At 40.3% G+C, this 25864-nt stretch overlaps 2 protein-coding genes across 14 annotated transcripts in view; one reads left to right on the top strand and one right to left on the bottom strand.

Annotated features, from left to right (window-relative positions):
* Positions 1-12376, bottom strand: RMI1 (RecQ mediated genome instability 1). 3 transcript variants are annotated; one of them, XM_090038650.1, is made up of 3 exons: positions 12334-12376; positions 8967-9068; positions 1-8694 (listed from the first exon to the last, which is right to left on the bottom strand). In XM_090038650.1, the coding sequence occupies exon 3, from the start codon at positions 8660-8662 to the stop codon at positions 6755-6757; it is 1908 nt and encodes a 635-aa protein (XP_089894776.1). In that variant the 5' UTR covers positions 8663-8694; positions 8967-9068; positions 12334-12376; the 3' UTR covers positions 1-6754. The 3 variants fall into 3 exon arrangements, with proteins under 3 accessions (XP_089894776.1, XP_089894775.1, XP_089894777.1); XM_090038649.1 differs by lacking the exon at positions 12334-12376 and adding an exon at positions 11878-12071; XM_090038651.1 differs by lacking the exons at positions 8967-9068; positions 12334-12376 and adding an exon at positions 11878-12071.
* HNRNPK (heterogeneous nuclear ribonucleoprotein K) overlaps positions 12113-25864 on the top strand; it is a 23317-nt gene continuing 9565 nt past the window's right edge. For 2 of the 11 annotated variants that reach the window (XM_090038653.1, XM_090038657.1), the window contains exons 1-11: positions 12114-12269; positions 14154-14232; positions 14335-14413; positions 15268-15378; positions 16996-17052; positions 18615-18658; positions 19555-19627; positions 20851-20991; positions 21698-21826; positions 22629-22936; positions 23179-23233. In XM_090038653.1, coding sequence (XP_089894779.1) covers positions 14366-14413; positions 15268-15378; positions 16996-17052; positions 18615-18658; positions 19555-19627; positions 20851-20991; positions 21698-21826; positions 22629-22936; positions 23179-23233 — 966 coding nt within the window. In that variant the 5' untranslated portion in view covers positions 12114-12269; positions 14154-14232; positions 14335-14365. Of the gene's footprint in view, positions 12270-12498; positions 12570-14153; positions 14233-14334; positions 14415-15267; positions 15379-16995; positions 17053-18614; positions 18659-19554; positions 19628-20850; positions 20992-21697; positions 21827-22628; positions 22937-23178; positions 23234-25864 lie in introns of those variants that run through there. The other 9 variants (XM_090038664.1, XM_090038658.1, XM_090038663.1 and 6 more) reach the window with 9 other exon arrangements.

The raw sequence follows: 25864 nt of genomic DNA on the forward strand, positions 1-25864 counted from the left end.
GGGTGGGGAGGAACTAAACTAACACTAGTGTTGTACATGGTGGGCCTTAACTGCGGGCTATGGCCACTCTCTCTTTCCCCTCACCAGAAGCTCCTGCTGCAGAAGGAAGGAAAAATGTTTCCCTTCTACTTCCAAAAACAAGGAGCATATTTTACTTGGAGCCGTATTATGTGCAAGAAAGTGTGGTATCATAACAAGCAAGCCATGAAACAGGTGAAATTACAGAGGTTATAGAATCCCCATCATCAAAGATGTTCAAGAGCAGCACAGATGAGTGCTGTATCCTTAATTCTACTTTAGAACAGGGTGAAGACTACTGAGGACCTGTCTAGTTCTACAGTACATTTCTGATTCTATACCAATGAACAGACTAAGCTAAAAATAAGCTGACTGCATATACCAGTAGGTAGAACTTTTGGGCTCTCTCTAGAAACAGGGGGAAATGTTAAAAGAATGCCAACGGCAAGAATTCTTGTATGTAATATTTTATTGTACCAACCGCATTTTTGGGATAAACATTGGCAAGCCTTTCAGATATCACAGTACCCTTGAGAACATAGAATGATATCCAAAAGTCTACGTACATCTACCCCAACCATAGGGTTGCCCCAATAAGAGATCGCCCTCAAGAATTCTTGCATCTCACATATTCCCTGGACCAACACAAGAACAGCTTGACACTACCAAAAATGCCTACAGCAGCAGTTTTATTTTTTTGTGGGGACAACCTCACTTCTAGTCCATACCCACTTATTGTAACAGCTCTGGTGGGCCCCAACACTATTTAGAAGTGTTCTGACCCCAAATAGGATTGAGACACCTAGGGTGAAAAGTGTCTCATTTGTGCTGACAACATTTTTATGGAGACACTACTTGTGAGCCCATAGAAATTATCACCCTTAACTGTGCCACTTCCAAGGAAAATCAGCGCACAACAAAAGGTAGTAACAGCCTGCTGTTTTATTGTAGCAGATATCTGGTAACTGTCATGAGAGAGCATGAGCAGCCTGAGCTGCTTGTACTCTCCTACCACCCCAGGCAGGTGCTCTGTAGACCTGAGAGCCTCTGAAACCCCCAGAACGCCTGCCCACTTTTCCTGCTTACAGAAAGGCACAGCACCCTGGAGAATCTCAGGGTGCCTCTCCATAGGTGGGAAAGCCCCTCTACTTTCTCTGTTCTGCCAGACCTGTTCCAGGAAGCAAGTCTGGCCAAGCAGGAAAAGTGGGGACATCACATCAACCCCACATCATCAAGAACAGGACAAGGGGTGACATGCGTTTTGCCCAGTGAAACGAGTTAACTGTGCTGTGCCACATCATAGTGCAGCTGGCCCGCTTCATTCAGTGATGCAGCTGGCCCGCTTCATTCAGTATCCACTGTGAGAACTGTTAATCAAAAGACAGGAAAACATGACTGTCGCAGAGAAACACAACAGCTATAAATCCTTATATGTACATCTACCTCATGTCCAACACAACAGCTAGAAATTAGACACTATTACCTATAGACTTTCTTTATTCTTTAACTTCCTCACAGTGATTCCCTTGTGCAGTTTGGTTTTTTATTAAGGTTCTGAAAAGGAAACTGGATCCTGAAAGGAACACATTTGATTTACCTTTTAAATCCTTCTCTCTCTACTTTCTATCCACATAGATTTTTATGCAGCTACCAAGTACTATAAGAGGGTAAAGCACAGTTACCAATAATTACCAAAATACAGAATTCAACAAATACATGACTGGAAGAGACATCCTGTTCATTGGATCCAGTTTTTAAATAAACATATTACTCTCTTCTGTCTCTACTGCATAACAAAACATAAAGTTAACAATAGGATTTTTTTCAAGGTGAAGATTGTTGAGAATGTTGTTATAGGAGAGCTATATTAAAGAGAAAGCCCATCCATTTAATCCTGAGTGTAGCAAGGGTAATTGTCCTTCTTGTTTGATCTTGTAGTAGGTTCCACATTCTTGGCCTGATTCCTACAGAAATTCTCTTTTAGATAGAAGTCTTCCCCATGTGTCAACAGCATAATTTTTCCAGTGTAACTAAGCTATCATGAGAGGTCACTGTGCTGACTGTTTAGGCCAATGCCATCAAGCCTTTGGAAAGGAAAATATATATCAGCAAAACAGCCTTGAAAAAGTCTACTTAACAGGGAACAATAAAATGAGATGATGGTCCCAATAATTTGCATTGAGATACGCTGTTGCATTCTGGACTAGTAACTTGTTTCAAACACTGCTCTTCATTTTGACATGTGAATTACAATAGTTGCGTTGGTCCATTATAAAACTGGCTCTGACCAGAATTTGACAGAATTGGGCTAGTTGTCTGGCCAGACAGAGATAAAAAATACTCTTTATTAACATGGGTATTTGGATGTTTCAGCATATTGCAAAATAAGGCCAACAATTTTACAATCTAATAGTAAATGTTTTCATTGCTGGGGGTGATATAACTAAACACGTGAATTTCTTCAAAGGTTTCCTCTTAGTACATCACCTTATTCTGATCTTTTCTAAAACTAATTTTAAATGAAAGTCTCCATCTCTGCAATAGTAACCAATTGCTTGTGTTAGTCAAAAGTAATAGTAAACAAACCAGACAAGCAAACTTCCACAATTTATCTTAACAAGCTGTTATGCTTAAACCTGATCACTTGTGTCAACACTGTTAAATGTTTTGCTGCAGGTCACCCCAGCAGAAACCTCCAGTTAATTCAATGTAGTAGTAAGAAAGAATGCATTTAGTTTCCCCCCAATCATCTGAAAACATTCTGTGAGAATTAGCCTTTAATATTTGAATATACATATGCAGACAAAATGCATCCATTTGCTCTGAAGCTACAGAAAGCAGACACAGTACAAACAAGAAAAACCAGATGCAAGGTCTGCTAGTTACTGAAATCTTGCTTAATAGAATCAGCTGCACATCAGCATCAAAACCAAAAAACAATTGCCAAAAGCACTTACTGAAGGCATCTATTGATGCTTATTAGAATCTTGTTTACTAGAATCAAAACCTGAAACCACACTCATTGCACACAAGCACGTGTCCTACCTATTACAATAAAGTCTGCATACATGAATGTTCGTTGTAGTTCTGCAATAGCCGATGACTAATCAGCATATACAATCATGGCATCAAGCACAAGCAGAAAGACATTAGCATGACAAGTTAATTGATTGATGTTTATAGTAATGAGTGAAATTAAATGAAGTACCTAGACTGTAAGGAGTTTCTTGATGGCACTCCATGTGGTTTTACTTTGTTCTCTTTACTTGCCACTGTTTATTAGAATCAAGTGTTCTGCCCAATGTAATTGTTTTAACTTCTGGATGGGATACAGTGGGATCTATTGCTACATTGACTCCTCCACAATAAACTAGGTATAAACCACAAAGACTGTTGCAAACACTGTTATCCTTGTCCTCAATGGGAAGATTCCTTTGTTCCTACCCAAGAAGTTGTTAGCCCATTCCTTTGATTAAACTCATAGGAAAAGTTTTGTTATGCGAAAGTATGAAGTACTTGTCATTGTCCATAAATAGGGTAAATTTGTGTAGTGTTAATGTAAAAATCTTAAGCTTCCCCAATGCAGGTTGCATTTGTGGTGGATAAACCCACTGGATAAAAATGAACAACTTCAGGGCAGGGGCATATGGAAAGGTTATTGTGAGGTAAACAAGGATGAGGAGTTGCAGTATTTAAGCTATTCCATGGTAAGTCACCTATGTGCATGATTATACCCCCAAATAAATGAAAGGTAACTCTCAGTAGCTAATTTGGTGCATCTAACTAAAACTGCTATTCTCTCTTGGATATGTTGCTTGAAACTGCATTCATTTCCAACTACACTTCTACTATTCTTTTAAATTGAAAAAAAAAAAAAAATCAGGCTAGGTACAATTATATTTCACTGGAGTTGAAAATGTAATCATATAATGGAAGTCAGGTAATTACCGTATTTCACAGTGTGTAAGTCTGGTTTTGACGCCCAATTTTTGTGTCTTTAAATAAATAAATACATAAAATCAAACTTGACTTATAGAGTGTCACATTAAAAAACTGGGGTGGTGCCAGAGCCACTTGCAGGGAATGGGGCTGCGTCAGCTGAATACTGAGCCTCGCCCTGTCTGCTACAAGTACAGCTGCCAAACGCCAAGCCCAGTGCCCCTCAGAGGCAGCACTTGGCTTGCATGGCCTCATCCTTTTGATCGGTGCTGGGCTCAGCATTTGGCATTATTGCTCAGAGTGGTCCCATTCCCTGTGAGCCCATGAAAATCCTTACCTTTCAGATTGGAAAGGCAGGGGTTGACCTATATGCCATGTCAACCTATACACTGTCAAATACGCTAACAATTTTACAACAAAAACATTATTATTCAAATTCAGAAGTATTTTTAAGGCTGCCTAAAGAGGTTCAGAAAAGACTTAAGTAGTGGCCTTTGAGACTGACTTAGCAAAATTCTATCTATGAAGATCAACATAGAAGGAAGTAGAAGTATAAAGGTATTTTGTGAGTGAAAGAACAAAAACAGGGCATTAGTAGTACAGCAGAATAGACGTGGACAGTGGGGAAGAGACAGAAGTGTGGCTAGGAAGATAAGCAGAGAGTTATACAGGGTCTTGAAGACAAGGAGAAAGGCTACAATCTTACTAGAGCAAAAGGGGGGAACCCTGAACAAGGATTCAAAAAAAGTAAAGGCAAGTAATGTGGTCAGCTGAGACAAAGATAACACAGCAAAATCCCAAAGACTCTTTGTTTTTTTCTTTTTTTTTTTACTATAGTTCAGTTTTTGTCAATGTATAACAGTCTTTAATATCAGGCAAACAATGCTTAAATAACATTATTTCTATAAGAAATATCTATTTCAGAAGAAATATTTTTGAAAGATAACTCATAAAGACATTTGTTTTTAATACTGATTGCAGACAGCATCCTGTAATTAGCTTTATTACATTTTTTAAATGCTGTTTTATTCAGGCAACATATGACAGATTTGGTCAGTTTCTTTTTAAAGTTTTTTTCAAGTTTATTTTTTTTAGTTATCAATGCTGCTTTCAGAGAGACAAAAGCTTCTTCCCAGTACAGAAGCTCTAACCATTAAACACCTATATTCCTACCATTAGGCCCCTGAAAGAAAGAAAAAAGTAAAAGATGAGGTAGTAATAGGAGTGACGGGCTTATTCCGTGTTCTCTTTAAAAGTGTATAAAAAGTCTTAAAAGGTATTCCTGTGCCCACAAAAAACTTTTGTCCTCCTCATTATTTTATAAACATCAGCTTTGGCTTCTGCAGTTTAAGTGAGAAATTCAGAGGTTGCATGCTGTTAATTCTTATAATACTTCCTTTTTTCAAAAATATCAGCCATTAGACAGTTTAAGAACACTCAAAACAAAAATTAGTTTTGATAGTTCAACTGAAAATCTCTTCCTTTTCAATCACTTAATTTACACCATTATAAAAGTGGGGTCTACACTGCAAAAATCCACTAGCCAAGAGAGAGAACTAACTGCTACTATAAAAAAGCTGCAGATTGCACAAAAGGAAAAAAAAGAAACCTTTCTAGACCTCCTTTTTTACATAAGGCATCCAATAAAGTTTGTAAGTCCACTTTTTCCTTTGAAGGTAACTTAACAACTCCCACCAAAAAATTCTCAAGTAGTACTTAAACATCTGTTGTTTAACTTTGGGATGTATAATCCACTAGCAGTTAAGAAAAACAGAAATAATCTGGATCCATTAATTCAAAAATATAAAAATTTTGAAATTGGCCTTTTATTTTTTAATCTGTAGGCAATACAAAAATATATACTAGCTACAGTATAACACATTTATATTAAACATGTCAGGAATATAAAAACATGAGTAAAAAGAATGAGCAAATGCTGAAAAGAAAGAGGAAATTATATATTAATACTATTGGATTTTGATTCATTTTGAGCAAAAATATTAAGCTAAAAATCATTAAACCAATTGCTTTTCCTATTTTACAGACTTCCTTTGTATTTAAAATGTTTTAAAATGCTTTGACATTTTTATAGGTGTAAATGTTATCCCATTTGGTTACTGCTTGTTTTTCTTGTCCTGGACAATACGAACAAGAAAGTTTACTTCATTTTAATTTTTGATGCTTGCTTTTCAAGTTCTCAGACATTAAATATCTGTTTGCATTTCAAAGCCTACAGGTTTTCACCTGATGATGTTACAATGGTATTAGAAATCTACCGAAGGGTCCAGTGCTATGTGACTAAAGCAAAAAAAAATATTAAGTTCTCACTTGCTTTCCTCAACTGGATAGTGATACCCTATATCAACACCTCACAGAAACTACCTCACTTCTAATGTAACTCCACTGAAAAAAACAGTGCAAGGATCAGCTTCTCTGTATTTGGGTTACCAGCTTCCGATCTAGTAAGACATGTTCCTCTAGATCCTTGATCATAAAATGTCAGTTATAAAATAAAAATAATGTATATACAAGAACATGTTGATCAAAGCAAATTTGTTTTTAATTTCTGAAACAAGCTTCCAAACAAATTTGTTTTGAATTTTTAAATGTTAATACCTTTATCCTAAGGCATGGATTTCTGTTCACCTCCCCCTCACCAGATTTTTCTACCTGCCCCTTTCTGAAGTAAAGGGAGGGAAGGGAGAAGTCACTTCACTTGTGCTTTTAATTAAGCTAACACTTTGATATTCCTTGGCTTGTAGAATTTAGTCCTAGAGATTACGAGTTATCCCCTAAATCACTTGTTTAAACGTTTCTTCAAGTTTTCTAGATCTACTGCATCAACTTCATGGAGAAATAACACTGCTGCTTTTGACTCATGGGGGTTAAACTCAACAGTCATCAAACAGCAAAGATCTATTAGTTCTCTTTGGCATCGCTGTAAACCATCCTTAAGTTTTGGATGTAAAGCAGGATCTTTCTTTAACATCTTCATTTCAGGCACTGAAAATCCAATCAAACTGGTTAGAATTTCATCAGCAAAATTTACCTCTAGGTAAGCAGTACCATCAGAAATTTTTGCCAGGACACTCCAGAAACCATTGTTGCTTGTAAGATTTCCAGTAAGGGTTACAATGAAGGCTTTAAGTTTCACAGTTGTAACTGTTTCTGGCTTATTTGCGAGGAGCACAGAAATATATGTAAAAGGTGGAGAATGTAAATCAAGACCTCTACAGTTTTCTGTTGCTTTGGAAGAAAAGGCTTCTACATTGTGCTCCTGCTTCTCAAGCTGTGGTTCATTTTTTGAAAAGTTAACTTGTCCATTCGTCAAAAGCATGTTGTCAGAAAAGCTATGAGGTTTCTGAACAGTCTTGACTAGGTCCACTTTTCTAAAAGCCTCCTGTTCAAAAGGATTTTCCAGTGACAAATCATCTGTAAAGTTATGGGTCTGCTGTACATTATGCTGTGGTGAGAAATTATTTGTATTACTTTTGCTTCCAACAGATAATTCTCTCCCCAAAAACTGATGTTCCCTAGTACATTGTGCAAGTTTATAAACCCTTTCATTTTTACCATCTTTTTCAGGCATGCAATTTAAAGATGAAATGCATGAGGTTCTAGGCATATTTGAAAGTTGTTCTGTAGTTACAGATACATTTCTGTCTTTGAGCAGAGGCTGCACTCTCTGAATTTCTTCTAGCTCTTGTTGGATCTCTTCTTCTAAAAATAAAGCCTCCTCTAATGCGATGTCATCTAAACCTCCATCAACATACTTCACAGCCGGAACACTTGGCTCTTTATTTGCCCCAGGCAAAGGGTTCCCAAATCTTTGTTGTGAACAGCTTCCACTGCTTGAAGTAAATGAATGTGTGGTTGTGTTTGAATTGTCACTTTTACTACAATATCCACTTTCTAAGGCTGTCTCAACATTTACAGAAAATGCATTTTCATCAAGACTTGCTAAAAGCTCTTCATCTGAAGGCCCTATAGCTTGGCCCAGCTCATCTACAGGTCCTGCAGTAACTTGTTCATGATCACGTTGTTCAACAGGATTAGGATTCTCAGCTTCTCCAATCAATCTTGCAAGGAGTCTTTCCTGATTGTACTCCTGTAGAAGAACATCCACTTCACCCCCTAGCAATTTCACATTTTCTGGTTTAAGCAAGAGAACTCCAAGACGATATGCAATGTTACCCTGCACCATAATTTTTGTACCTGGAGGAAGACCACTATGGAGAACAGGAACTGGTTGGTATTCCATACCCTGAATCTGATGTATTCCATCAGTTAGCTGCAGCATTAGCATTCGAGTAGGCTTTGCTTCCCATGTCTTTTGGGATGCCTGACTGTTGGCTGTTACTTCTTCATTTAGGGTGCTTTTCCCTCTTATCTTCTGCAATTGGGAATATGCAGGCTGGCTGACATCAACCAGTGAATCAATCTGTATGGAATAAAAGCCAGAGAGTTCTCCTTTAGGAGCATCTAAGATACTGTCAGGCAAAACAGGATATTCCAAATCTCTAAGATCCGTAAGGAGCCACTGCTCAAACACTTGTTTGTTTATTTGAGCTTGTGTTAAATTATCACTGCCACTTTCTTGCTGGATCCAGTTAATGCAAGCTTCTAACCATGTCAGAGGAACTTTAACATGCCATGTAGATGAAAGCCAGGTTTGCGCTCTTGCTGCAATACTAGAAGTAGACATCTTTTAAACTGGAGGAAAAGTGCAAGACATCCCTAAAAAGAAACAAGAGATGTGTCAGCTTTCTGGCAGTGACTAAATAAAATACACCTTTGATTTATGCTCTAGTTTGCTCCTTAATATATAATTTAGCTACTCCAAATGTGATTACATAAAAAAGCAATTAAAACTTTCAATTATAAATACACTCCTGTAGAACTAGAAGTCTGAAAAGAAACCAATAGTTCTATGTATTTAAGTACAATCAAACTTGAGCTAATAAACAAATGCCAATTCATATAACAAGTCTAAGTGTCCAGTTTCTCACCACAAAATGAAGGGAGAAAGTTGAGAGACTTCTACCAGTGTCTTCCACAGAAACCCTCTTCTTGGCTTCTGGCAAGTATAATTCAAACTCTCCTTTTAGTTTCTGGGAAAAAAAGAAAACCTTGTTTCTTCCATAAACTAAATAGCAAAAGGGGGAGCAAGTTTCTTCTCAGTCAGAGTTTACTATTTTTCTTCCTCTCTAAGTTGTTTTGGCACAAAGTTCCCAAACAGCTATAGGGAAAGAGCTACTTAAAAATATCAACAGGACCTAGATACATCCAGGACTCTAATCAAATTGAGAAACATGTTTTTATTATTCATTTAAATGAGTGAAACCAGGCCCTTTGACTTGGTTGTAATTGTGGCTGCATATGGTACAATTTTTTGGCTACTATGGCCTCAGTGACATTAAAAGGCTATTTTACTGTTACATTGAGTACTAAAAGTTCATCCACAAAAAGAAAAAGATCCAATAGTAGACTTAATTTTATTTCATTACAATGCATGAAGATCTATATTTTTATTTAAATGCAAGGGAAACAAATTTATGAGTAACCAGATTCTGAAAAGACATCGCTTGTCCTAAATTTAATTAAGTTACAGCTAAGGGTTAGTTATATTCTGGGAGCAAAACAGACCATCCTGTAGTTTTGTCTGAAGCCAGTCTTACTGGAGCACAATCAAACTTTTTCCTCCAGCTGAATTAAAAGTGGTTTGTTAACCTGTACCAGTTAACATTTGTGCTACCTTGCAAGGAGCCTGCAGTGGCACAAATTACTCTCATGAGTTTTACTTTCTTACACTCTCCATTTGGAATAGGCAAATTAGTATATAAAAACAGCTGGTTGAGACCATCCACTAGATACTAGAAGTTAAAGTGAGGAGACAGGCTGAACATCCCACCTAATTCTCCTCACCCCCAAATATACACCCACCCACCATAGACCGGTAAAGACCGTTAATGTCTATGAATACTCCCCAGCCAAACTATAAAAACCAAGAACATCCCATAACCTTATAAATGTACTAATGTGGTTACCATTCACAGGGTCCTGTCATTTCTTTCCACAGCACTGTGTTGAAACATCCTATCTGCTCTACCCTGGGCTAACACAGGCTGCATGACTAACTGCATGTCTTAAGGCAGTAGTTCTCAAATCTTTTTTAGACTTTGAGGCACCCCTGGATAGCTTTGTGGCACCCTTTGGAAAATGCCAAGTCTCAGTTTTCACTCTTTTTTTTTTTTTTTCCTTTTTGACTACAGAAAAATGACTGAGCACATTTTCTGTTGCAAAGAACTCAGGAAGATCACAGCTGTGGATTTCTATTTGAAGTCTCTGGGTTGATCCTATGAATCCCATTTGCAGGTGTAATGGTCCTCACACTGCATGACACCTCCCAGGAAAGGATCTCAAGGTCCCCCAGCGCTGCACAATGAGCCAGATCAGCCATCACATGAGCAGCATGGGCCTGATCCTGCAGGACAACACTCAGCGCCTGCCTCTACAAACAGGATAACCTGTTTCCCAGCTTGCAGAGAGGCCTGCCTAGAGATTCCCCAGATCCCTTTCTGTCATGGCACCCATGCCACTGCACCACCCCAGCAGGCCTGCTACTGAAAATAGGGAAGATCCAGGCAAGTGCTTCTAAGACTTCAGGATCCTAAAGCCATGAGCCCTGGGAACTGCCATGTAGGGGCATAAGCAGAAGAAAATATTATTTGGGAGGGCTGTGTGGTGCAGGGCATGCTGACCTGACACCTGCTCCTCTCTCCTGCAGGGCCATTGTGGAAGCCAACATGCACTGGTGCTGTACATAAGGAAGTGATAGAGGGTGTGGCAAGGGCACTGGGCACAGCACTGTGGCAGTGGTGCTGCTGCTGGCCACCGCAAAATTAGTTTGCAGGAGATTAAATCCCGTTAGATCTGGCCTTCTGCCACCTATGTATAGGGGGCACGCAGAGCCAGGCCCCTGAAGTCCAGGGAGTGCTTAGCCAAGGTGGCCGGAGTCAGGGAGCAGCTCTGGGGAGGGTTACCGTACATCTGGGTTTTCCCAGACATGTTCTCTTTTTAGATCCTCTGATCTCCGTCCAAGCAATTTTTTTAAATGTCTGGGATTTAGCTTTGCTCAGTTTCAAAGTTTTCCCCAGCACTTCCCAATGTGCCCTAGCAAGGAGCTGCTTGGGGCTGGGTGGACACAGTTGGTATGTAGCCAGCCACTGGGTGGGAGCAGCCTGGCAGCTGGATACAGGTAAGTCTGTGGAGGGGCAGGGGATGGAGGACCTGGGCTTGGGGACTGTGGGGGTGGGGTGTTCAAGGCTGCACAAGAGTAGGGGAGGTGCCTGCCCCTCCAGACAAGAGGGCCCTTCAGGAAAACCAGGAGCTGCATGGCTGGACTGATAGCACCAGGGTCGGTGCCTGTAACTACAGGGCTGGGAGAAGCCAGGGTTGTAGATGGGGAGCAAGGGGCACCAGTAGCACCAGAGGGGCAGGGTACTGCAGTTTGGGAGTGAGGGGCACTGGCAGGGCTGGTGTAAGGGGTGGCACGGAAAGGGAGCTGGGAGTGAGGAACAGAGGCATATCATTGCCCTGCCCCCACAGTCATATACCCCCTCTCTCCCCCCACCCCACAATGTGTCTTCTATTTTGGAACTGGAAATACGGTAGCTCTGGGCTGCCTGCGCTCTCCCAGGTCCTGCTCCAGCCGCCCACTCACTCCGCTTGAAGGGCGCTGGAAGCCTCGGACACGGACCCGAGTCCCAACCCAGGCACCTGGCCCTTTAAGGGGGGGAGGGCTGCTCGTCCCATCGCGCCCCTCAGCACCTTCCATCCTTCTGCCGCGAACCCCAGCAAGGCGCATGCGCCAGGCCGGGGGAGGGGGGGCCTTCCCTACACACATTCACGCGTACCCACCTCCGTCCGGGCGGCTCTTCTGCCGGAGTGACCCCTACCCCACGAGCGGACGTGAGTGCGGAGCCCCTCCCCGCGCGCCGCCTGTGCGCGTAGAGGCGTGGGGGTAGGGAGTCGAGAACTCGGCGCACCGCGGACACCCCGACCCCGTCCTCGCGAGCCGCCGCAGCAGCCAATCAGAAGCGAGGAAAAGAGAAGTGAGGGGCATACGCTGGCGCGCGCGCCTTTCACACTCGCGAGAGCGACCCGCCCCGCCCCCTCCGGGTGATCGACGAGGCGGAGTTTTCTCCGCCGCCATTTTCTCTCCCCACGACGGCGGCCGCTCTCGCGCCCCGCACCCTCCCCGGCTGTCTCTTGTCGCCATCACCGCTCTTTTCGCCACCCCGGGTGCACAGGTGAGCGGCGCCCGGAGCGCGACGGACCCTTCGGCGGCGCGGAGGAGGCACGCAGCTGCCTCACCCGTGCCCATCTCCCCCTAGCTAGCGGGCCCGAGCCGCGCTGCGGCGGCGGTAGCCACACGGAGGGCGGGGCAAAGGGGGCGCCGCCTCCCACAATCGATGGGCAGCTCGGACAGCCAATTGGGGTGCCGGGGGTGGCGGGCTGAGCCAATGGCGTGGCGGCGCGGTGCGTTGGCGGCGGGGGCTGGTCCCCTTTCTCTCGCGCAGTCGGCGGGGGCAGGTGGCGGGCGCGGCGCGGTAAGAGGCGGTGGCGGCGGCGGCCCCTCGGGAGCGACCGATGCGCGGTCCCAGTCCCACGCGCGCAGGCGGGAGGCCGTGGTGGGGGGAGCTGCGCTCAGAACTGAGGGGGGAGGAACCGTATGCGGGGGGGGGGGTTAGGCCACGCGGTGGTGGAGCCGGAGCTGGGCCTGAGGAAGGGGGGGAGGGGCGGGCGTTGCGGGGCTCCGTTAGGCGCCTCCTTTGTGTGTATCCCGGGCCGCGAGTGGCGGCTGGCGGTGCCGCGTGGTGCAGGCCCTTCCGCTCGGGGCTCCGCCTAGCAGCGGGCGGCCGCCATTGCAGCTGCCGCCATTTCTCTGCCGCCGCCAGGCAAGCCTGGGCCGGGGGCGCTCGCGAGGCCGGGTGAGGGGACTCCGGTCGTGCCGTCCATGCTGGCTGTGCCGGGCGCGCCACCGTCGCATGCGTGCGGGGAGGTGGAGAACTGGGGGATCTGGGTGCCCGAGGGGAGTACTTTGAGTGGGCACCGTTGCGGCAGGCCCGGGGGAGGGGGGGAGTCTCAGCTCTGCAGCCCGTCGTACGGACGGCTGCCTGTGTCTGTCCCAGCCCCTACAAACAGGTCGGCTGCCAATTAACCCGAGGTGAAGGAATTAATGTATTCTGGTTATGCTAATAACGCGTCCCCTCCAGCTAGCTCGGCTGCACCTAAATGGCGGGCTGCCAGCCACCGCTGAAGGCTAAACCTCCAGAAATTTGAGGCAGAAAATAAGGAGGACAGAAAATGGGGGGACACTGTTACATCAGAAGCGTTTTATGCTTCTTGAAGTGAGGGTAGGGTACATTTAAAGAGAATTCTAGGGGACATTTAAGGAGGATGCTGAGTCAGTCTCTTTATTTCAGTGGTATTTCAGGCAAACGAGGTTATGTTCGAGTATTCAAATAGATACTTAAGAAGTGCTGACCATGGCAGGTGTGCATATTGCTTACAGTTGAAGGGGTTCAACTGATTTTAATGTTCAGTATATGTTGCTCATATACATAAAGGAAGGACTGCACTGAACTGCAGTGCAGTTTTCTTATTTTCCTATCTCTGCCTAATGGTAGATAATGTTGCAAAGAAAGCCCATTTGTTAATGTATTAAAATATAAACATGAATGTCAGTATCTTGTGTAATTGTGTTTCCTTAGTCCATCTGGTTAGAACTAGACAAATGCCAAGAAATAGGCAGATGTCCCCATTGAACGTGTGCAGCACTCTGAAATCAGTGTCACTTTGTATATTGTAATAGGGATTTATAGCACGTCATTTTAGAATTCAAAGTTGTCATTTGTTAAATCAGAACTTTTAAGGTATAATTTGAAAAATTTGAACAACTGACAAACAGGATATGGGTTGTTGTAACTAGAATTTTGAGACTTCAGTTTTTGTTTAGACCTAATTGGGTGTTTCGTGTCTAAACTAAAACTTCGTGACAGCCTTCACAACAAAAGCCCAATCCAGCCCCTGGAACTTGGATATACTGTTGTTCAAATCCACATTTTTTAATGTAGTGAAATATCAGAGCCATAAATGAACAAAACCAAACTGATGTATGTTGGTTTTAATAGGCTACTGAAGCAATAGGCTGTTGGTTTTTGATCCCGCCCAGAACACTTCAGTTTTGCTCTGCAAGGATATATAATACTGGTAAGTTCTAGAAGCTGTAGTCTCTTTGCTTGTTCCTTTTAGCAAGATGCACGGGTTGTTTTTTCATAAAGTAGATGTACTATCCTTATTATTCTTTGACAGGTTGTGTCTATCAATTGAAGAATAAAAAGTAATGGAGACTGAACAGCAAGAGGAGACCTTCACTAACACAGAGACAAATGGTAAATTTTATAAAGGGCTGTATTTGTGTTATAGGGGCTACGATACTTTATTTCATTAGTTATGCTTAATAACTTAGGGATGACTTGAATTCTTTTACAGCATCGGATAGTTAAGTTTCATGTGCATAGATAACATTTTTCAAGTTTTTGCTAGTATTATAATGGTGCGTTTGAATTGTAATTTGGAGTTGCATCAATATTTCTGTTGTGAATGGATGCTATATATTTTCATTTAGGTAGGAGTTATATGCTCGTGTAGCTAAAAAAAAAATAATTCAACTATTTTAATATATTTGATAATTGAAGCCTCAGTACTTAGCTGGTATTTGTACTCATCAAAAACAAGTACTGCTGAACATTATTGTTGCAGCATTTATTTATTTAGCATGGCTTATTGTCTTTGCATGGGTTTTCTCAGGTACTCTTAACATCCAGAAAAAGCTGTTAACTTTGAATTTACAACTAATTCAATTTTCATCGTTATTGATACCACTAAGTTAAGATGGTATTTGAAATCCTTCATTGGAAATTATTTAGTCATGGGGCACAATTTTAATCACTAATAAGCATTTGCATTCAATGGTTGAACATGATCAACTTCCAAAATAATTATTTAAACTATATTTATTTCTAAGGTTTATAAACTAGGTTACAATTCATTGATCTGCAATCTTATTAGTATAGAATTCTTGGATTTAGTTGCAAGTCTTTAACATACAGCGTTTGAATTTGAAATTGGTATCAGGCTAATTGAAAAGGAAGTTTAAGTAGGAACATTGAATATGTTTTGGAGTGCATACATTATTGATCATGACTTAGAAAGTTAAATGAGTATTTGTATTTCTGCCCTATGGACCTGTCTACAGGCAAACGTCCTGCAGAAGACATGGAAGAAGAACAGGCCTTCAAAAGATCTCGGAACACTGATGAAATGGTCGAATTGCGCATCCTGCTTCAGAGCAAAGTATGATTTTTGTAAACAAAGTATAGTAAATCTGTTATTCTTGAAGTGAACATAACAGTTGTAGGCAGACTTCATAATGATTGTAATGTCAGACATTTTCAAGGAAAATATAAGGAATTTTTATTTTTAATGTGACTTACTCTGCAAACTTTTGCTCCAATTTATTATGCAGTATGTCACCAGGAATATTAAGACCAATATTTTAAAAGATGAAAGTAAAGCTTCAGTGGTTGGGGACCCGAATTTTTGGTAGAAGGGAATTTAATCCTACAGCAGTTTATACAGTTTTTACTCTTTAAAGCTAGTAGCCAACAGTAGTTAAGCAGTAGCAGCTATAACATAGGTTATTGTCCTAGCATTTGGCTGAAAGCTGGTTAGGTGTGTAGCCAAAGCCTATTCTTTACTCTTAAATAATAACGAGGATATTCCTTGTTGAAGACATTCATTTCACGATCTTAGTCATTTATGGATCTTGACTATTCCAAGGTTAGTAAGTGCAGCCATTTTGCTGATTCCTTAAACACAGGAACTTGGAAGAATAAGTCTTATATATAGATTAACATTTCTCAGTTAACAGGAATAATGACAATTTTATACTATCTTAGAAATTGCTCTACTGTGCAACTGTCATAAGTAGAAGACGGCATGCAATTTTGTACACTGAAACTTGCTAGCCTTAACACCTTTGTTCTTCAAGGAGGTGCCGCTCGGTGATCAGCAGTAGAAGAAAACATTGTTTTTTATATGTTCAAGTTTGTACACATACACATGTATGTGTGCATGTACATACATGTATATGTGTGTGTGTATATATATTTAAAACTGCATAAAAACTATTATTTCATTGTTTGTGTGTACATGCACATTAGGTGAAATAGTTCTTTTTGCAGTTTTAATTTTATATTGGATATCTGTTCTAAAAAAGAAGCTGACGAGTATAAAGGACGTGCTACCCAGAAAGAGGAGCATAAATACAATAGTCCTTTGTGTAGCGGCTTAGAAAATACTGTGCTTATTAGGGTTGAGCTTCTAACATTGTATTCGTTTAGCTTTTCTTTGCCAATACAAGTTTGAAATGCACTTTTAGCAGAAAAAATGACTGAAGTGGTATTTGTTAATTGGCATTCCTGACTTCTCAGGTCTTGCATCTCTATAAGAGATCAGTTGTATAGATATAACCCAAAGACTCTGTTTGATTTCCAAGGACCTTCTGTTGCAAGAAATGATCAAAGATTACTGGGGCCTGAAGATCAAGTTCTGATACAGCTACAATTACTGGGGGTAGGGGGAGTCTAAAGTGAAAGGAAATTATTTCTAAAATAAATTAGTTGAACTATACAACAAACTTGGAACCTGTAACAGAACTTTCCAGAGTTGAACAGTACTTGATGCGCTGACAGTCTGATGTACCCAGAAATTCAAGGATGAAAATGAAATTATGCTGATTCGCAAAGATGTGCTTCTTGCTTCTTGAATGATAAGAACTTTGTTAGACTTTGACTAGCATGTCAGTTTTTTTTAATATTTGGGTAACACAAAATCAGATGGATAGGTCTTTCTTTTTACCAGTCTTTGCTAAATTCTCATGGTTGCTGTATAATTTTGAATATTTTTCAGAATGCTGGAGCAGTGATTGGAAAAGGTGGCAAAAATATTAAGGCACTTCGTACAGACGTGAGTATTTATGAGTTTGAACTAATTTAACGATGATTCTTTCAGAACACTACATTTAAATCTGATTACATGCATTTCTAGAAATTGAGAAATTCAATTGTAGACCTCAGTAGTCTAGTTACAAGCCATTTGTAATGATTATTAGACTAGATAACCTCAAGTTTTTTTCAGTTGGTTTTGTAATTAAAACCCGGATTGAGTCATGTGGGAGGAGAGGTTTATATTTAACCTCTTCACTTTCTAACAGGATTCCACTAAATTATACACTTCAGCAAGTTAACATCTTAATTAGAAATATTGACAAAGCTTAAAACCCTTAATTGCACCATTTCCCATATGTGTGAATCAATTCAAGTATTACTGAAAACCATTGCAGGTGGCTGGCTTAACCCAATGGTAGATGGATATTTTTTTTAAACTTCCTAATTTTTTTTAAACTGTCCATCTGTTCTTACTTTAACAGCTTGCACATGAAGCACAAAGACATTAATGTTACGAAGATTGCATGATTTAAATATGGGTACAGAACAGTATAGAAACATTTTATTCTGTAATTTGGAAGGAACTTTTCAATGATCATGACTTATTTACCTATTCACATTTTATAGTGGGTTGACTCTTGTGATTAGACACATTTTCAGAATTAATGTTTCATAAAAAAATTTTAAATAAACTTGGCAACACTTCTTAAAGAAATATCATTAGTTTACACTCCCATACTTAACATAAGCTACAGTTTCAGCAGTTTTTTCCAAGATTCTTCTGTGTTAAACTCTATATTTGGTAGAATACCATTACACAGTCAGTATCGGACTTCTGTACATTTTTCATTAACGTTTAAAATTTAAAAATAGTAAATGAACTCCTGTAAAAAAAAAAAAAAAAAAAAAAGCGTGAAATCTTATAAACTAGCAACCAGAATCGAGGCTAAAGCTGAAATGGTCAGGACTCATGCACATTAACTTCAGCAGCTAGTGTTCTTTTCTTCAACTTTTTTTTCTTTAAATCACTTAACTGAATCCAGATGCTATATGCAGTTGTCTGGAGAACTAATTTACCCAGTTTGCCCAGGGTTTCAGTAATCTGAATCTCAACAGGTTTTGTGTCTACCCTCATGAGCCAGCCTGCTACTGAAACAACGTGTGATAAAAGTTTAAAAAAAAATAGTATAGTCAGATCAAGTAACTCTTTAAGGTCCATAAATGTTAAGCCACAGTCAATGTAGCAATCCGTTATTGTGTTAGTCTTCAGAACAACTTAAGCTTGTTTCATTAATTGAGAGTAATGAGTATAGTTTGTATTAAATTAAAATTTATTGCTTTTCCCCCTTTTCCCTCTCCTTGTTTTTTTGGCCATATATCTCCGTTGCCCATGTACTGGATCGACTTGCCCCGCGTTGCCCACCATGACGTTGGCCCATCCGCCCCTGAACGCCCATGTGAAAACCCTGGTTGGCTATGCCCAAAAATGTGCTCGTTGCCAAACGGGTACCATACTTGACAACTTCCGATTGAATACCCATGCCCAATGCCAACATCCACGACCGCCAATGACCAATGCAGTACAATGCCAGTGTTTCAGTCCCAGACAGCAGTGGCCCCGAGCGGTATGTCCCAACAGTTTATGCCTCACTGCCTGATTAGAAAGAGAGAAATGTATTTTATTACCTGCCTTTATATAATTAAATAGTATCCCCTTATAGACGGTGTATTGTTTTTTCAAGTTTTCTGTCTTATTTTCCCCATTAAGTCTTTTTGTCACTGAACTTTTACGTGAGTTGCCCACCCGAACAATCCACTAATTTTATTTCAATGGAAGGAGCACAGCTTCAAGTGTTGCATATTCGCTGCATTGTAAATCAAATTGTTTCAAAATAGTCTCTCGCTCTGTCTTTGTGGCCCACCTTGCTCCCCAACATTGCCTGTTCATAATTATTTCTGATGAAATGCTAACTCTCTGGTTCACTTTCCTTCACTTCTCATTTGTGTTGTCTTTTTTTGTCTTGCATTTGTATTTGTTTTCTTGCAGAGCCCATTAGTAATCTAATTTCTAACTGGTCTCATAACCTTACTCCAAATACAATGTTCACCACTTGCATATATCCCCACTTTTCCTATGAGAAGGTGTGCCAGTTTTACCAATGTAATAGCGAGGGTATCCTAAATTAGTGGTGGCGGGGAATATGAATATTCACATCTGCTTTCAGCTCTGCGTCAATTTCTTGCCCACTTAATCTGAGCCCTTCCAAAAGTCCATTCTCTCTCTCTTCTCTTTCTCTCTCTCTGCAAAACCTAATCTTAAATTTATCATGTATATATTGGGCATAAACAAGATGCATGTGTTGTAAATTCATTAAACAGGTTTACTTTAAAGGGGGAATATTAATTGTAAATTCTACCCTGTAGTATTTGTGTTTTGAATTTTATGATTATGACCATAAAGCTTACTTTTACTTTTTCTTTTCCACCTCCATATTATCTGACAATTTATGGCCTCTGACAGCATATTGAGTATAAGCGCAGATATAGAGACGATTGGAGAAATTTTGAAGAAAATTATACCTACTTTAGAAGAGGTATGTCTGTCTCTTCTGTTTGCTTCTTCAGATGTAAAACTAAACATTAACTTTTCAACTGATGTACCATTCTGTGGTGCATTTTTACATAATTAAGCTGTTTTGTTTAATCAAGGTGCAAGATATAAGATTTTAGAATAGCTGTGTTTATAAATTGTGTTCTGTTCTTGGATAGAAATCAGAAGGAATAGAAGATAACAGTCTGGCTTCTCTAACAATTTGGAGCTTGCCCTATACTCCTTAAGAGCATTTGTGTCACTTGCACAAAAAACAAGGGCCAATATCAAATAAAATTCCTCTGCTTCATTTTATCGGCTGCTTCATCTTTTTTGTATCATTTTACATTATGTTCTGTTTTAATTGTATGTATATTGGAAGAGTGAAAATACTGTATGTTTTTAGCAAAATATGTAAACATTTTGTTCGTTTTAAGTGTATTTTGGCTATTATAAATGGAAATTCTTACTTCTATCATGCTTTCCATTCTGATATAGAAAAGAGTTTAAACATGAATGCATGTGACTTGCAAATGTACAATAATTTAGTTTTTGCACTATTTAGACATCCCCCTTCTTGACTTAAATTCCTGGTATATCATTGCCTTTACATATTATCTGGTTTTCAGGTACCTCAAAGAGCATAGAATGAAGCCAAGAACTTTGTTTTGTATTCTTCAGTGTATTTTACAAACTTCTCTAAAAACTGAAATACAGTAGAGACCTTGCCCTAATATTAGCCCATTCTCTGCTGCTCTGGGATTCCTGAGTAGCCATGAAATCATTGCAGTACAAACCCGTAACTGAAGAATAGCTTTGACTCTGGCCAGCTACAAAACTTTTACTGGTATTTGTGATTGGAAATGAATCGCTTATATCAATAAAAGTACAAGTGTTACAGGTGTGCGGTCTGTACTCGTAACAAAACAGAAGGTTGGCATGCCTCAGACTGGTTAAAAATGGTGGAACCCTAGCTATGATTTGCCCACCCTTTGCGCACCCCGCCCCATGCCCCCCTGCCCCCCCGGGTGTATGTGTGTTGTTTGCTACCAGTCTAAATTACACAGTAATTAAGCAGTGTAGTTTAGACTGGTGCTGTCTTAAGCTTTGTAAAGTGTTTGTTAGAATTTTCTGTTATGCTAATGAATGCTTTTTAAATTGTTTATAAGAATTAGAATTTTCCTAAACATTTGCAACAGAATTTGTTTTGCATGTGGTTGTCTTAAGGGGTTTTCTATGAACATTTACCAACAGTACCAACACTACAAAGGAAGCGACTTTGATTGTGAATTAAGACTACTCATTCATCAGAGTTTGGCAGGAGGAATTATTGGTGTCAAGGGAGCTAAAATCAAAGAACTTCGAGAGGTATTATCACTTTTGCCCTTGAGCTTTAGCTTTGTTTTTTATACTAAGTAGTTTTGTATTTGTACATGGGTTCTACCAAGATAGATTATATGGCTGTAACTTTAGTTTATACAGTCCGAAGAATACATTTTTTTAATCTGATTTCTACACCGGTCCAGGGGTCAGCCATTGACTAGCAGATTGCTTGCAGTCATAGAGTCAGTGAAAGGCAGTAGAACCTGGGAAATCTGTGTGGTTTTGTTTGTTTGTTTGTTTGTTTGTTTTTTGTCTTATCTGCTATAGTCTAATTGAAAATTTCTCCTCCCCTTAATCCTATAACCAGTTGAGATAGTTTATCATGATACCTTTTTGTCCTTTTTTTTAAATTGGCAAGCTTTGATATTGATACCTTGGTATCAGGTTACAGACAAGTATCTTTATTAAGAATACTGCCTAGCAAATTAGTATACTTAATAGAATTTGGGTAGATCAGTTTTAAAAGTTGAGGGTTTTCTGTAGGCCATCAAGCACCAACATTTAAAACACTGGGAAATGTGCCACAATTTGGGAACACATCTAATAACTGAAAAAAACAAAATTGATTAGGTTTAAATGTTAATTTGCCTTTAAGAATGTGTTTTTATGTATTTTATAATATGTATGTGTTTGAATAGATAACTAAGGTTGCTTTAAAATAATTGTAGTTCAAACTTTTCTTTTTGAATAGAACACTCAGACCACCATTAAACTCTTTCAAGAGTGTTGTCCTCATTCAACTGACAGAGTGGTACTTATTGGTGGGAAGCCTGACAGAGTTGTGGAATGTATCAAGATTATCCTGGATCTTATTTCAGAGGTGACATGTTTTAGATAGCTTCATTTAAAGACCAGTACAGGCAACCCCCGCTTAACATTGTTTCTCTTAGCATTTTTTCACTATAACCCTCATTTGAAATTGATACTTAATTTCACTTGGTGCTCATTGAGTTTCCCTATAATGCTTGCAGTTGCCATCTTGGGTCATTAAAAACCATTGTGGTCGCCATCTTGGGTCATCAAAAAGATTTGGTTTTGCTTAACGCTCATTTTTTCAGGAACTAATTAAGAGCGTTAAGTGGGGATTGCCTGTATTTGTTCTGAGATAATGGGGATCTTTTCAATTCTAGAACATTAATAGCAACACAGAATGAGTATTTGGTTGTTAGTAGCCTGTGTTGAATGAATGAACCTCCAATTTATATAAAAGAATTGCATAATATGTATATGTTCTTCTTAGTTTTAAAACAGCAATTTGGCAACAACCAAAAATGTTGCCCCCGCCTTTACCTAATTGTTTCTTTGCAAGGGAGTGGGGGGTGGTGATTAAAATGAGAAACTGAATTTACCCCTTACTCCTAAGTCGATCTTTGTGGGAAGTGTTGCTTAAGCAGGAAGTTGGGACGTCATTTTTTGATCTGCTGAATAGATGCAGTAACGGGACATCATTTCTTAGGGTTGCTAGGTATAGTTTTCAGAAGTGTGACACTTGCCCGAAATGTAAAGGAGCAATCTCTTACAGTATAAAAGATCTGCTATCTTAAACATTGCATGATACATTGAAATGTACTAATAAGAGGCATAAGATAAAATGTTTTACTCTGTTTTATTATTATTATTAGTCTCCAATCAAAGGTCGGGCACAGCCCTATGATCCCAACTTCTATGATGAGACCTATGATTACGGTGGCTTCACAATGATGTTTGATGATAGAAGGGGGCGCCCTGTAGGGTTTCCAATGCGTGGGAGAGGAGGATTTGATCGAATGCCTCCCGGTCGTGGTGGGCGCCCAATGCCTCCATCAAGAAGAGATTATGATGACATGAGCCCTCGCAGAGGACCCCCTCCACCACCTCCAGGTCGTGGTGGCAGAGGTGGCAGCAGAGCTCGTAATCTTCCTCTCCCCCCTCCTCCTCCTCCTCGTGGCGGGTGAGTTGTACAAGAATACATACAGCATTTTAAAAGAATAGTATAGAATTTTTGATTGATAGTCATGTCTGATGTCCCATAGTGAATGGAAATGTAGTATATTTTATGTTAAATACTCTAGGTATATTTTTTTCTATCTAGGCTAAAGCAGTTTGGATTTGTTGTTTGAGGAAAGGGATAATTTGAACTAAAATATGTAAATAGTATGTCAAAACATGAGTCATGGTACTCTTTCATTTCAGTGATCTGATGTCTTATGACCGGAGGGGAAGACCTGGTGACCGTTATGATGGAATGGTAAGGATTTTTTAAAGTTGTACAGTATCTTTGTGTTTGCTGAAACAAGAATTTGCCTCCTAAGATATCCATGTGCACTGAGGGTATATGCGTCTTCCTGTCCAACTCCTGAAAATCAGATGTTGCAGATGTTGCCTTGTGAAAAGGAACATTTAGGACAAGGGTTCTCAGCCATTCTTGTTTCCCCGTTAACTACAGTTTTATTTGAGTTAGGCTAGTTGTTGAGTGCTGGGTTTTTTAGTAGTTGTTTCTTAGGGCCACATTTTTGAGAACTGGCTAATATCTTTTGATTAAGTACAGGTTTTCCCTCACTTTATGCTGTACATGCATTTCTGGAAAACCGCTCATAACTCAAATTTACATAAAGGGAACCCACTTTACAATGTAACAAATAGGGATACATTCCAAGACCTCGACCCCCTTGACTTTACTGACCCCCAGGCCCATTTCTGCCACTTTTACAAGACAATTTTGGTAGTCACCAACAGCAGACAGTAGGAGATAGGGATAGGAAGGAGATAAGCTAGGGGGACGTTTAGAAGCCATAATGGAGATGGCAAATACAGAAATGTCACAGTTAATGAGTGAGGAGCACAGATCCACACAAAAAACTGTATTTTTGTGTGTGTTACTCTGCCCAGTGCACAGCACAAAGCTACCAAATGCTGGCTTCCACCACACCAATTGCATGAAGAGTGAATTTACCGCGCATATAACGAATTTTTGGTATAAAAAAGGTCATTGTATAAGGGTGAATTTGCACGTACAGAACCCCCATAAAGCAAGGGGAAACTGTATTACTCTGATTTGTTTAGAAAAATCCGTGTCTTATGGAGTTCTACTTCATTGTTAGTTATATTTGTGTCATTTGCTGACACGCATGTATCTGAATAACCATAACAAGTCAGAAATCTGTTTTTTGTGCATCACTAATACTGTTTTTATTCCTGTCCTGATCACCCACAAGGCCTTGCTGATTTAAAAAAAAAAAAAAAAAATTTGCTATACACAAATGTGTGCCTTTACGGCACGGGTGGGCAGTTATTTGGGATGGAGGGGTGCTTACTGAGTTTTGTCAAGCCATGGAGTTTTGTCAAGCATGACAGGCAGCCAGGGGCAGATAGCTATAAATTTTCTAAACTTTTTAGGGATCCCAAGGGCTGGATAGAATGGCTTGGTGAGCTCCATGCGGCCCACGGGACGCATTTTGCCCACCCCTGCTTTAGGGAGAGCAAAGTATGGTGCCCTGCAGTGTATTCTTCGCTGTAAGGTCTATTTTTGCCTGGGGTCTGGTAAGAGCTCAGATAACCCTATGAGTTCTGTAACTCTGACTCTAACAGAGTGAATTATGATTCAGGCATCTTCTCCGTATTGTCAGCCACTGCACACTCATGAGAATGTGGCTAGATTTTTCCTACATTAAAAGAAATTGGATATGTAAATAGTTTTCAAATTGTGGTTTTTGGTATGGAAACCTTGATGACCTATTGTAGAACAAAGAGATTGGTGGTAATGGTGGAACAAGCTAGGAAGTGATGTGCTGCCACTCCTGTGCCAGATTGTGTGGCTCTGTGTCTGTTTTTATGATGGGGTAGGAGTTCTGTGACAGAAGTGATGAAAGAATTCCATGATTTCAGGGAGTTTGAAAAATACTAGAATAAACAGTACTTGCCTGGTTCTGAATTCTGTAAGCATGTGGAATAGTATACATCCCATTGAGTTCTCTTGTCTCTCAGTCCATTTGGTTCTCAGTCAAGGAGTCTGACAAATTCCAAGGCTGTTTCTTCACCAGTGCTTCCCACCTTTTCATTGTCGGAGCATTATTCCACAACTTTTTTTGAATGTGGTGACATCATCTATTGAGAACCATTGTTGGTGCTGTCTCAGGTTACTAGTTCTTAACCGGGTGCTGATGTCATCATGGCCAGGTAAAACTGTCCCACGCTCCTGGTGCCCAGCCAGACCAGAAAGGACTACAGCAGACAGAAGAGCCAGTCCTTTTTGGTCCAACTATAGCCCGAACTCCTGTTACAACCCTTTTTGGTCCAACCCTGCACAGCATCTTCTGGAACTGTCCTGTGTGCCTCTTGTTTCCTGGAGCAGTGTACAAGGGTAGGAACTTAAAGGGATGTAGCATAAGCTGGCTCTCTTGCCTGCTTTAGGCTTATCCGAGAATCTCAATGTAGACAGGAGGGTACACCTGACACAGCCCTTCACACAGGGCACTTTTTACCTTGCTGCCATAGTGCCTGCCTCAGCCACCCAAGAGGGTCTCATGGCTCCCCAGTTGAGCTACTTCTGTACCCTGAGAGCATAAATGTCAAGGGCAAAAGAAGGTTAGGATGATTGGCTTGATGACTGACAGATTTTAAGTTAGTTAATGAGTTTCTCTTGATGTGGCTGTATTTTGGGGAAAATAATAACTCACCAGAGTGTTTTTCCAAGACTCCCGCCATGTGTATGGTTTTTAAGAAGAAAGCTAAAGGCCATCTTGCAAAATTTTGGAGCGTTTAATCAGTTGACATCATTTTGTGACTGCAGCTGTGTCCATTCAGTATAGGCAGTCATGGCTAGAGTTCTGATTCTGCTCACTTAAAAAACATGTTTGCAGTGTTTGTCACTTGTTACACC

Source organism: Crocodylus siamensis, chromosome 3 (genome assembly GCF_052110815.1).
Source record: "Crocodylus siamensis isolate JL-2025a chromosome 3, ASM5211081v1, whole genome shotgun sequence".
Classification (NCBI taxonomy): domain Eukaryota; kingdom Metazoa; phylum Chordata; order Crocodylia; family Crocodylidae; genus Crocodylus; species Crocodylus siamensis.

What these genes read in the sequence shown, in the direction of transcription:
- RMI1 (XM_090038650.1), bottom strand. Translation starts at nt 8,662, where the DNA reads ATGTCTACTTCTAGTATTGCAGCAAGAGCGCAAACCTGGCTTTCATCT.